The 13,622-nt window shown below is 42.9% G+C and overlaps 2 protein-coding genes across 2 annotated transcripts; both read left to right on the top strand.

The window, feature by feature from the left end:
- Positions 1-1,578: 1,578 nt before the first annotated feature.
- LOC132034643 (uncharacterized) lies at positions 1,579-2,178 on the top strand. The gene has a single exon (XM_059425027.1). The coding sequence runs from the start codon at positions 1,579-1,581 to the stop codon at positions 2,176-2,178; it is 600 nt and encodes a 199-aa protein (XP_059281010.1).
- Positions 2,179-7,564: 5,386 nt separating this feature from the next.
- Positions 7,565-8,122, top strand: LOC132034642 (uncharacterized). The gene has a single exon (XM_059425026.1). The coding sequence runs from the start codon at positions 7,565-7,567 to the stop codon at positions 8,120-8,122; it is 558 nt and encodes a 185-aa protein (XP_059281009.1).
- Positions 8,123-13,622: the final 5,500 nt, after the last annotated feature.

The raw sequence follows: 13,622 nt of genomic DNA, 5'->3' as shown, positions 1-13,622 counted from the left end.
GGATCATCGGGACTCTGTGGGGCCCACACACCCTATTAGTTCATGATCCTATCATTCCTAGGGAAGGAGTCACTGCTGGCACGTAAATCTGGCTATACGATTTCACGGTCTTTGAGGAATCATACGCCCGTATATTCTCGACCCTGGCCAGTCTAAGGAAGGTTAGACCCGTAGAACCTGCCCACAAGCCCACACCATTAGGGCCTAACAGGAACAAGTTTTGTCTATATCATACAGGAGCTATGGGGCACGATATAGAAGAGTGCTACGACTTCAAGCTCGAACTGGAACATAAGATCAGTACAGGAGAAATTCTGGTCATCTTACCACCGCAGTACTAAGAAGGAAAGAGGACAAGAAGGAGAGCGAGTTCGTAAGGACAGTGACTCGCGGAGTTGTATTTTGGGTAGATAATAGGTGTCCCCATTTTTGCACATAAAAGGTTACCCCCTCCCTATAATTATTGTAAGAAACCGCGCTGACCTAACATCCCTATGGAGGGATACGCGAGAAGCCCTAACCGAGCCTGGTCTGGAGATGTCTCTAGCTAGGTTTAGTCTAAAGGATACTTTGGATATATGTATCCTTCTTTTGTAAAACGAACTACGACAGGGCCTGATTTCCCCTGGCGGGATACGTAGGCAGTCTACATAAGACTCGGCCCCTACATAATATAAATTACAATTCCCCCCATTTGATTAACTTCTATAGCAGGGGAGAGTTTGCCATGGCAAGTCATTCATAAAGCCCATTGGACCAAGATCCACCCAAACATCAAAACCCATAAACATCCAAGCCTTTAAGACAGCGGATCGAAGGTGTTTAAGCTTAATGTATGACCTTATATGTTATGTGCGCTTTAAATATCAATTCGTGATATCTTATTTTATACTGTATGACCAGTAACTAACATTATCTACCGTTGAGTTGTTCTTGTCTTATAGAATGAGGCCGATTAGCATAGTATTGAAAGCTGGCATACTTCATAAGATCAAAAGCTGCATTAGCATCCCTTTCAGACAAAGGCAAAGAGAAAATGACTGGTACTCTCGAGAATGGAACTGAGCTCGCTCTCCACGAAGGAGATACCCTAGACCCACAGGAGGTGTCATCTCAAGAAGATGTAATAGCAATGTTACTGATTGCCGTAACGGAGCTCCAAGAAAAGGTAGCCAGGAGCGAAGCCGCAAAAACAGGCAAGGACGCCTCGACAGAGGAAAGGAGGCCTCCTCCTCCATTCCCTTCCCTGAGCTCGCCAATGCCCGATCATTTCCCCGTATACCCACCAGGAACCATCCCACCTCCACTAAGCTCCACCAACCTAAATCACGTGGGAACCTCTTACCGCACTCCTCCCCCAACAAAATACGCGCAAATCCCGGGGACCACCCACTCAGTCCTTTCTTACCAGGTTCCCTACTTTGTTGGTCTGGCTGTCCAATTGGGTGCCCCAGCTTCGCTAATTGGGCAAACCACCACTACCCGCTCAACCACACCGCCCACCAGGTCTCGTTCTTCACTCCCAACATCCCCAGCGAGTGCTCTCCGGGGAACAAAGAACTAGACCATTACTAAGAAATGAAAAAAGCCTGGAGAGCCAAACAGCACAAGCGGGAAAGAGATATGGAGAAGACGATGGAAGAATTACTGGAAAAGTCCAACAGATCTGCAAGAAAGGCTTCGAGCCTAAGATATGATGACCTTTGCATGCATCCAGATCTGGACTTGCCTAAGGGGTTCAAAATCTCAAAATTTGAAATGTTCAATGGAGCAGGTAATCCCAAGGCACACCTCCGATCCTACTGTGATCAACTGGTTGGAGTGAAGAAAAATGAACCACTAATCATGCGACTATTCAGTCTTAGTCTGACTGGAGAAGCCGCTGAATGGTTCGCAACTCAAGATATGCGGCAATGGCATGTCTGGGAAGACATGGCGGAATCCTTCATGGAAAGGTTTCGCTTCAACGTCGAAACAGTGCCAGACCGCTATTACTTGGAAAAGGTCAAACAGAAATCAACAGAAAACTACAGGGAATTTGCCAGCAGGTGGAGGGCCGAGGCGGCCCGTGTGCAACCTTCGATGTGTGAAGGAGAGCTAGTCTCTGTGTTCATCGGGTCCCAAGAACCTGATTTCTATGACAGAATGCTATCTATAGCTGGAAGACCGTTTCTTTGAATTGGTCAAAATGGGAGAGGCTATAGAAGATGGCCTCAAATCTGGGAAAATAGTTAGCGTCTTCAACAAGGCATCAGGGCAAGCTACTGCAGGAACCTTCCGCAAGAAGAAAGAAGACGTGGCCAGCATATCCCACACACCAAATCCAAGCCCGAAAGAACCACTATCTACCCACATAGCTACACCCCTCATAAATTATCCAACACTTGTGTACTATGCACAGCCCAACTTTACCACCACTGTACCAGCTTACACGGCTCCGCCTAGTGTCCGTGTATCCGCTCCCACCTACCAAGCACCACCCCAACAGAATTATTGCCCAAATAACCCACCACAAGCCTATCTACCAGCGCAAAACTATCAAAACCAACCGCCACCCTAACATACAATGCTCCACGTCCTGCTTTCGAGAGGAGGCCGGTAAGAGAGTTCACCTCACTTCTCGAGCCTAGGGCTCGACACTTCAAAAGGTTATTGGCCGCAGGCCTAATTCAGAAGGTTCCGCCAAAACCAACACAGCCAGAAAATAGATTCTACCGGACTGATCAGACCTGTGCCTATCACTCCGAAGGAAACGGGCACAGAACCGAAGATTGTATAAATCTCAAGCATAAAATCCAAGATCTGATTGATAAGAGAGAAATCGTCTTAGAAACTGCAGCCTTGCCAACCACGGAAACAACGGAGTCCACATGATCGAAAAGAATGAAGATTGGGAGGCTTGCAGAGCACTAATCCCCAAAGTGGTCGAATCCTTGGAACACACAGTGACCTCCCTCACCCTCCAGGAGTGCCTAAATTTCAAGGTTCTAGTCCCAACACTAGAAACCACGGCAATAACACCAAGATTCAAAGTCCTGATCCCAGCACCCGTGGTGGCTCAGGTGGCACAGCCGGACGGTCCCACAAAGCCCATTACTGCACAAGCGGCCATGGCCCAAGGCATGACCCGCTCCGGAAGATGTTACACTCCCGAAGAGTTAGCTCAGAATGCTGCAAGGAAGGAAAACACCCAAAAGAGAGCGATAACTGAGGGAGAAGCTGAGGATTTCTGGCGGCACATGCAGCCGAAAGATTACTCCATTGTTGAGCATTTGAAGAAAACACCCGCGCAAATATCGGTGCTGTCATTGCTAGCCAGCTCCTCGTCACACAGGCAAGCTCTCATGAGGGTATTGGACGAAGCACACGTGCCAACCGGTACAAGCAGTGAGGACCTGGCTGGGCTAGTAGCCCATATCATTGGAGAACACAAGATTTTCTTCTCAAAAGAGGACCTGCGGCAGAAGGAACCGCCCACAACAGAGCCCTTAACATCACCGAGGAATGTCACGGTAAAGCGGTAGGAAGGGTGCTGGTGGATAATGGATTAGGCCTCAATATTTGCCCTGTCACCACATTGACCCAACTTGGCAGTGATGTAAGCAAGATTCGTCAAAGTGGAACGAACGTTAGAGGGTTTGACGGGTCTCTCAGTGATTCCCTTGGAGAGATAGATCTACAGATCCAGGTTGGACCCGCATCCTTCACTGCAGAATTCCAGGTTATGGCAATCACTGCCAACTACAATATGCTCTTGGGAAGACCCTGGATACACTCTGTCGGTGCAATCCCGTCAACCCTGCACCAAGCCATGAAGTTTGAATGGAAAGGACAGGAAATTATTATGGAGCTGAGAAAGATAATCAGAAATATCCCTACAATATCGTTCCTATGATCGAAGGAAGCCCTCACTCGCCAAACTTTCATATGGTGGAATATGTTGGGCCCACTTATGCGGAGGAGGAGGTGGTAGGCCCATGCTAGCTGTCTATAGAATGATTGCCTCCACTATGCTGAAAAATGATTTCGAAACAGGCAAAGGCCTAGGAAGAGACCTTGAAGGGATAACGGAGCCTGTCCCAATCCCAAAAGAAAACTACCACTTCGGCCTAGGGTATACTCCTAATGAAGACGAGCTCACAAGGGCGATAAAAAGAGAGCCCAAAATGAGGAACTTGCCTCGTCCAATTCCGGGTCTGTACCAGTCATTCCCCAGAAAGGTGTCGACGCTGAATGAAGAAGAAATGGATGGGAGCCTCGAGTCGCTATTCTAGGAAGAGGATGCTACGCGGTCATTGAAGAAGATCAGGAGGCACCCGGCATACGCAGTCTAAGGCTAGGAGAGCGCTTGAACAATTGGACATCCACCCCCCTCTTGGTTCCTCGGTAGAGAGATGGATTTTTCCTTAAAACCTTTTGCTAAAAACGGTGACATCGGCCGAGGCCCGAATGATCACCTTTTTCCTAAATTACTTCGTAATGTACAAAAATGGAAATGGTCCGACGTTGTTCCGAACCAGGACCATAGTTGTAGCCAATTGCTTTTGAATTAATGAAAAGCCTCGATTTTCATGAAACGGCTATCTTTATTGGATAATAATAATAATAACAATGATAAAAGTTTTCTAACTAAATGTGCATAATAGGTAATAATAAACCTAACCTTACTCTGCCTCACCTTTTCAGTAATAACTATAATAAAACAACCAAAAACGTCATGACGTGTCGTGAAACGAACGAGGAAAATGGGCCGCAGGAATATGAGGAATACGATGAATCAACAATGATGCCAGAGGGACTGGCAGAAGAATTGGAAGAGCTGGAAGAAAAGAGAAAACCAAATATGGATGAGACTGAGGTAATCAACCTCGGTGACGAGGAGAACATCAAGGAGACGCGAATCAGTGCCCACTTGGGAGCTCCACAAAGAGAAGAGCTCGTGACTCTATTAAAGGAATATGTAGACGTCTTCGCCTGGTCATACGCAGATATGCCGGGCTTGAGCACGGAGATTGTAGCTCACATATTGCCTATCAAGGAGGGCTTCGCGCCAGTTAAGCAAAAGACTCGGACGTTTAAGCCTGACTTGAGCATTAGGATAAAAGATGAAGTGGAGAAACAAATCGAATCCGAAATAGTGAAAGTGACATCCTACCCGACTTGTGTGACCAACATAGTACCAGTACCCAAAAAGGACGGAAAGATCCGAATCTGTGTGGACTACCGAGATCTCAATTGGGCCAGTCCAAAAGACAACTTCCCACTTCCAAACATCCACATCCTGATAGACAACTGCGCCAAGCATGAGCTGCAGTCATTCGTGGATTGTTTCGCCGGGTACCACCAGATACTCATGAGCGAAGAAGATGCTGAAAAAACAGCCTTCATCACCCCTTGGGGAGTCTACCACTACAGGGTGATGCCATTTGGTCTCAAAAATATCGGCGCCACATATATGAGAGCCATGACTACCCTATTCCATGATATGATGCATCGTGAGATTGAGGTCTATGTGGATGATGTCATCATAAAATCAAGAGAAAGTTCAGAGCATACTGCGTATTTGCGCAAGTTCTTCGACAGACTTCGCAAATTAAATTTAAAATTGAATCCCACAAAGTGCTCATTTGGAGTGCCCGTAAGTAAACTGCTGGGATTCATAGTCAGCCGCAGAGGCATTGAACTAGACCCTACCAAGATTAAGGCAATTCAAGAGCTACCACCTCCCAAAACCAAGAAAGAGGTCATGAGCTTCTTAGGAAGGTTGAACTACATTGGACGGTTCATAGCCTAGTCAACTGTGATTATAGAGCCAATCCTCAAGTTGCTCAAGAAGGACGCTCCCACAAATTGGACAGAAGAGTGCCAAGAGGCATTCGACAGGATCAAGAGATACCTTTCCAATCCTCCCGTCTTGGTGCCACCCAGGCCAGGGAGCCCTCTGTTACTATACCTGTCGGTATCGGAGAAAGCTTTCGGGTGCATGCTCGCCCAGCATGATGAAGAGGGCAAAAAGGAACATGCCATCTACTACTTGAGTAAGAAGTTTACCTCTTGCGAAGCGCGATACACGCTCGTAGAGAAAACCTGTTGCGCTTTAACCTGGATCGCCCAAAAGTTGAGGCACTACCTATCAGTGTTCACCACTCACCTCATCTCCCGAATGGATCCGTTAAGATACATTTTCCGGCAACCAATGCCCATAGGAAAATTAGCCAAGTGGCAAATGCTGCTAAGCGAATTCGACATCGTGTACGTGGCGCAAAAAGCAATCAAAGGACAGGCCCTGGCAGACCTCCTGGCAGAAAGTCCCGTGGATGATGAATTGGAACCATTACGGACTTTCTTCCCGGACGAGGAGGTGATGGCCATGGAAGAAGAGGTAATGGAACCATATTCGGGCTGGAGACTGTTTTTGATGGAGCAATCAATTACAAAGGATCAGGCATTGGAGCCGTATTGATATCGAAGACAGGTCAACATTATCCGATGGCCGCAAAGCTCAACTTCAGGTGTACCAACAATATGGCGAAATATGAAACATGTATCCTAGGCCTCAGGATGCTACTAGATATGAACATACAAGAATTGTTGGTAATCGGAGACTCCGATCTGCTCATCAATCAAGTAAAAGGAAATTGGGCAACCAAAAATGATAAAATACTCCCATATGTGAATCTGGCACAAAGATTGTGCGGAAGATTCAAGAGTATTGACTTCAAGCATACGCCAAGGGCCCAAAATGAGTTTGCGGACGCATTGGCCATGATAGCATCTATGATCCAACACCCAGAGAGCGCCCATATTGATCCGTTGGAGATCACACTGAGGGAAGAGCAGGCTCACTGCGCCTATGTAGAGGCTGAGCCAGATGGCCAACCATGGTACGTCGACATCAAGACCTACCTAGAAATGGGAGAATATCCACCGGAGAGTTCGGCAAACCAAAAGAAAACCATCAAGAGATTGGCTAATAATTTCTTCTTGAACAAGAAAGTGCTATACAAAAGGACCCCTGATCTTGGGTTGCTCAGATGCGTGGATGCCGAAGAGGCCACAAAAGTTGATGAAAGAAGTGCACGCAGGGACATGTGGACCCCACATGAACGGATTCGTCCTCGCTAAGAAAATCCTGAGGACAGGATATTACTGGATGACCATGGAGCATGACTCCTGTAAGTTCGTGCAAAAGTGCCATCAATGTCAGATACACGGGGATCTAATCAAAGTTCCACCCACAGAATTACATGCGATGAGTTCTCCTTGGCCTTTCGTGGCGTGGGGAATGGACATCATAGGACCCATTGAACCTCCGGCCTCCAACGGACATCGCTTCATCTTAATCGCCATAGACTAGTTCACCACATGGGTGGAAGCAACTTCTCACAAATCAGTGACCAAGAAAGTGGTAGCTGACTTCGTCAAGAACAATCTGATATGTCGTTTTGGTGTACTGGAATCTATCATCACGGACAATAGCACCAATCTGAACAACCATTTGATGAAGGACATCAGTGAACAATTCAAAATCACTCACAAGAACTCTACCGCCTATCGGCCATAGATGAATGGAGCCGTAGAAGCTGCCAATAAGAACATCAAAAGGATTTTGAGGAAGATGGTCGACAACTACAAGAATTGGCACGAGCAGCTGCCTTATGCTCTGTTGGGATACAGAACAACGACCAGAACTTCAATCAGGGCAACTCCATACCTTCTCATTTATGGTACGAAAGCGGTCATACCCGGAAATCCCTTCACTCAGATCATCCAAGAGGCAGAACTGAAGGATGCAGAATGGGTCAAGAACCGTTATGAACAATTGGCCATGATAGAGGAAAAACGAATGGTGGCAGTATGCCACGGACAGTTGTACAGACAAAGAATGTCTAGAGCCTTTAACAAGCGGGTCAGAACTCGACTTTTCCAGATCAAACAACTTGTGCTCAAGCGAGTCTTCCCTCACCAAGAGGAATATAAAGGAAAATTCGCGCCGAACTGGCAGGGACCATACATGGTCAGAAAAGTACTCTCAGGAGGAGCTGTGGTCTTAGCCGAGATGAATGGACAAGAGTGGCCCAAGGCCATCAATGCAGATGCACTTAAGAGATACTATGTCTAGATCCTATTTACTTGTACTCGCATTTCTGATTTCTTTTGTAATTGTACCTTTTTCTTGTAATCGTACAAGAATAGGAAAAACAAACCATCTGTGTAATGAACTATGCAATAAGCTGAATTCCCAACAATGGGATACGTAGGCAATCCATATTGGACTCGGTCGCTTTACTAGTAAAACTAAAACTCAATTACTTTATTCTGAACTACGTTCGACCTGAATTCCTGCTGCGACAGGATACGTAGGAGCTCTCGAGCTCGGTCGTCATAAAAGAAAAAACAAAAATCCATAGGAAAACTCAGAGACAGTAAATCGGAAAGTCAACAAAATCAGGCTCGCAAGGGTCAGTACAAGAATCGGACTATACCAACCCTACATTGGGGCAGAATGTTTTAGGGAACCTCAAATATTCCTATCAAAGGTGTTCAACAAAAGAAGGGGCAAAGTAAAGCCGTACAATGGGGCAGAATTTTTTAGGAAACCTCAAAAATTCCCGCTTGGCAAGACAACACAAGGGACATCCAGAGCGAGTCCTGAAACCGGGGCAGAATTTTTGAGAAAAGATCTCAAAAATTCTAAGTCAGCAATCATGCTACTGAGGAGAACTAGAAGACCTCATTCGAAGGAAACACACGTCATGACGCATAAAAACAAAACAAATATCTACCTTTTAAGAAATAGTAATAATAATGATAACATGCGCTTTATGAATTTTACTCCAATTCCGCAAAATATATATATAACAATTGCGTCCCAAGACATCTCTCAAAACACCGAGCCCAAAGGGGTCCGAGGTATCAGGAGGAGACACCAGGCAGGAAGGCGACCACGTTAATCGGCTTCTTAGGAAACTCACAATTTTTCTGTGGATGTAGGTTTTCCTTTTATAGGATAGCGGATACACCACCAACCAGACTATCCACAGCAAAGCAAAGGCAAGAGCCCAAATGGAGGAGAGAGATCGAAAGGATCACAGCAGAAACAGGTAGTAAGGATGCATCTGACCAAAAGGGTCACAAAGAGCGAATGGCAAAGACACATCAGGCCAAAAGGGTCGCAATGGATGAGCATAAAGACATATTTGGCTAAAGGGGTCATGGAAAACACAAAGGGGCATATCCGACCACGAGGGTCACAGCCCGCACTACGGACGAAGGAAAGATCATCCAGCCGCCAAGGCCATATCTGTCGTCTTTTATTCTTTTCAATTCTTTCATTTAAAGTTGCCAAGAGGGCCATTCATACAAATTTTTAGCCGAGAGGCCATTCATACTAAACAAGATGGTATGGACATTTATCAAAATGTACCAATTTGGAAGAAAGCCATTCATACAACAAAGCCAAGAGGGCCATTCATACAAACTAGACCAAGACAAGGTCGATTTTCTAGGCATTCGGCCATTCATACAAACTCCACGATTTATGGGCCATTCATTTGATAAATCAAGCCAAGAGGGCCATTCATACAAACAAGCCAAGAGGGTTATTCATACAAACAAGCCAAGAGGGTCATTCATACAAACAAGCTAAGAGGACCATTCATACAAACAAGCCAAGAAAGTCATTCATACAAACAGATGAGAGGGCCATTCATACAAATAGACAAGAGGGCCATTCATCTAAATTTCCACAAGAATATCTGCATATTGTCAAAATCAGGAGAGGAGCACAGCCGCCCAAAAGGAGCCGGTTGCTGAGTCAGATCCAGACAACTTGCGGAGCAAACGTGGAACTTTTTCTTACGCAGCAAGTCAAGATAGGGTGCCCATGAGAGTCAAGCTCTCCGGCCGGGATTCGGAAGCCATCCAACCTCAGACTCAGCCACTACTTGTCCTGTTTCCTTTCTTCTTTTGTTTCTAAAAACCGCAACCAGTCAAATACACACCGGGAAGTCTGAGAGTACCCCCGCATAAGGGATTTACTTTTCTCCAGCATGTCGAACTACATGTGACATGATTCCCAGGAACCAGGGATATGTGGGCAAACTCAAGCCCCGAGAGTCGGTCACATCCTAACAAGATTCCTTGGGAAACCTAATCACTATGTTGGGATTCCCGAAAAGTTTCTTACGAATCACTTAAAGTTTTTAATTAAGTTGAACTACAAATGACCTGAATTCTCATACAACATGAGATATGTAGGAAAGCCGGAAGCCAGGGTCCGGCCATGTATGTGGAAATTACATAGAGACAAAGGGTACAATAGGCGGGGTCAGTCAAAAAATTAGGGTTAGTCAAATTTCGTTGCGTAGGGATGGTCCCGCCATCCCCGAACACCGAAGGGGCTCTATTGACACCTAATTTTTGACCTCCCATAAGTTATTTTAATCACTCGGGATCCCCGGGTAATAAGTGAATAAGCTGAATATTTCTAATAGCCTTAAATGATTTTTACAAAATGCCCAGATTAATATTTCTTCCTTTCAAATCAGTAAAAAGGTTTTTCATGCATCATGTTTTATTTAGAGAATAATAAATAATTTTCAAGATATTTGGTTGAATTATTTTAAAAGAGGAAAGAGAGAAAGAAGAGGAATTCTTGTTTAATCATTTAAAATTATTTTTTAAACATTTTTTATTTCACCTCTGAAATTTGGATAATTTAAATAGTTTAAGTAATTAATTTTTCACCTTTCTTTACTACTCCTGATTTGTATAAAAAATAAGCATAATCGCCCTTTAATGATTTGATTAGGCTAGTTAATTAATTAAATAATAATTATTGCAAAACTGAGCCCTTTATTATATATATTTTCCTTTTTCTTGATTTTTTTTGCCTTGGTCACAATTAATTTAATTATTCTTTCATTTAAAGGAATTAGCTTATATTTTTAAAAATTATCCTGTTGGTATTTAATTTAAAATAATATGTTTATCCTAATTTTCAAAATTAGATTAAGAGGCCATAATTAAAATAAATACATTCGGCCAATTAATTAAACTTTCAGGCCCATCAACGACTTAATTGACCTTTAAAATCATTTTTCTCTTTTCTTTATTATTATAAAAATACGTAGCAACCTGATTTTCCCCGTGGTTTAAATTTTCTTTAATAGTATTTTAAATTATAAATGGTTAATAACTAAATATACTCAGCATATACACCAAGTATACACACATATATATGAGATATATGTGTATACACTTGGTGTATACACAAGAAAGGACCCATTTTTATTTCTTAAAATCAGTTGGACCGAGTCCAAGCCCAATGGGGCTGACCCGGCCCATGTCAGCTGATAAGGGGATAACTCCCCCTTTCATTTATCATTTTTCCCAAACCAAACGCTCCCTAACCCCTCTCTCTTCCCTTCTCCTTTCCCCATACGCAAACCCTAGTGCCGCCAGGCTTCGTGCCTTCTCTCTCATGCTAGAAATGGAAAATTTGTAGAGAGTACAAGGCTTTGCAGCCTTCGTACACCCTTTTCGCGTGAAAGCATTAAAGATCCAACCCCATTTTCTTCTTCTTTTTCCCAAACACGGTATAAGTCGTTTTCACTTTAAGCTTTCCTTTTAATTTTTTGAATCTAATACACGATTTCCTGCATTTTGTTCTTTATTTTCATGATTATTATTGTTGTATTTGTTGGATTTTCGTTGGTCAAGTACAAACGGGCCAGATCGAGTAGAACAATACTCAGATCTGGCCATGCGTTCTTAGCTCTGGTTAATTTCAACCGTAGATCTTTTTATAGAGGCCATTTGAATGGGAAAAATGTTAGTCCCACATCGCTAATTTGAAAGTTCCTTCACAATTTTGGGGTTCTATAAATAGAATCCCAACCTTCATCACAAAAACAATTTTCAGAAGTTAAAAAAATAAAAAGGCTAGAATTTTAAGTCAAGAACTTGAAATTTATGCAAAATTATAATTTTAGACTCAAAAAACTCTCTTTGTTGGGTTTGAGTCCCTTAGTTAAAATTTATTTACTTTCCTTCTTTGTGGTCGAGTTTAATGGTGGAAGCACAAGGGGATTTTTGAATCCATTCTTGACCAAAGGCTGCATCAAAAATAGGTAATACCCCAACCCTTTTATATATTTCTATCATTTTATTTGTAAGTTGATGTCTGGTCTATATTGTAAAATGTTCTTGATTAGTTGATGGTCTTATAGTAGGATTTCGACTCAAGCATCGTTTAATAAGCCTTAGAATGAACCCCTCCAAAACATGATGCCTTATTTACCTTATGTGCCTAATCTAATATCTCATTATTTGGTTTAAGTCAGATGTCCTAAATTAGTGATAACCCTTTGCAAGAATGTTGAGATTGCCGGAAACTTGAAATGATCTATATTGGAATGACTTCGAGGTTTGATAAAGGTCAACGGGGCATATATTATATATATATATATATTGAAATAAGAGGTATTAGTTTAATCAGGGAATACATAGGGTGTTATAAGGCTATTGGAATATTGATCTGGATTGTATGACTCATTGGTAAGACTGCTTTGTGTTAGGAAGACCATATGACATGTTTATAGGGCCATCATTTGATTAATTGCATCATAATATGATAACACCTATCTCCAAAAGCGATTCATGACTTAAGTGCCTTCCTAGTTGTGTCTAAAGACCTTTGTTTTGCATTATTGAACATGTCCTGAATTGTCTTTAGTTGATTTGTGATATTCTTCTTTTTAAAGTAAGACTGCCCTACTCCTATCCTACCATGCTTAAGTGAGAATCACCTTGAGATTGTGCCTTAAGAATCTGGGTGCAAATGTGTTATATCTTCCATGGTTGATGGTGCATTTGCTGTACATATGCCATAATTTGACCCTCTATGTGATTTGTCCCTATTCTCTATTAGCCTGTCAAACTCTATAGTGTGCAGTAACTATTTTGACTTCGGTAAAATATGATGAAAAAGGGGATTAGGGATACAGGAAGATTAAGAATTCAATATTTCATTAAATAAGGAACCCCCATGCTCTTTCTTAGATCAGTCTGGCTTATAGTTTCATTTTGAAAGCAAGTTAAGTTTAAACAAGATTAATAGCTTAGACATGCTTTTGGTTGTGAAAGTAATGTGTTTGAAGTTCTTATTTGATTATGACCTTTTGAGTAAGCCTAACTAATGAGAATAGCCAGCTTGTTGTTGATAATGTAGGTTCAAAATTAGGAGGTACTGAGTGGACTTAGTCTTAATAACTAATCATTATTAAGTCAGATGTTTGAATAAGCAAATCAGGGATAAAACCATAATGAGAATAAGTCTAGAAAGGTACTAAATCAAGACTTTAGAGGGAAAAAGAGGTTTAGGCTAATAATGAACCCTTAGTCTATTAGAGTGACATCACTCTGTAAATTTAGCCTACTTCATTATTAAAACATGACTACAAAAAAGGGGGAGGGTGAAACTGCCTAGACTAGCCTGAACCCTGTGCATATTGAGGAGAACTCTGTCTAGAGACTAGGTTGGCGACGGATTTGAGTCAATATTTTTGCTAAGTAATTAGTCCCTTCAGAACTGACAGTTCAGGGATTTGTTTCATTTG

This window comes from Lycium ferocissimum, chromosome 10 (genome assembly GCF_029784015.1).
Source record: "Lycium ferocissimum isolate CSIRO_LF1 chromosome 10, AGI_CSIRO_Lferr_CH_V1, whole genome shotgun sequence".
NCBI lineage: Eukaryota > Viridiplantae > Streptophyta > Magnoliopsida > Solanales > Solanaceae > Lycium > Lycium ferocissimum.
Note: the sequence above shows the minus strand (reverse complement) of the source record. Positions and strands in the feature narration are given on the sequence as shown.

Coding starts and splice junctions, on each gene's coding strand:
- LOC132034642 (XM_059425026.1), top strand. CDS start 7,565: ATGAATGGAGCCGTAGAAGCTGCCAATAAGAACATCAAAAGGATTTTG.
- LOC132034643 (XM_059425027.1), top strand. CDS start 1,579: ATGAAAAAAGCCTGGAGAGCCAAACAGCACAAGCGGGAAAGAGATATG.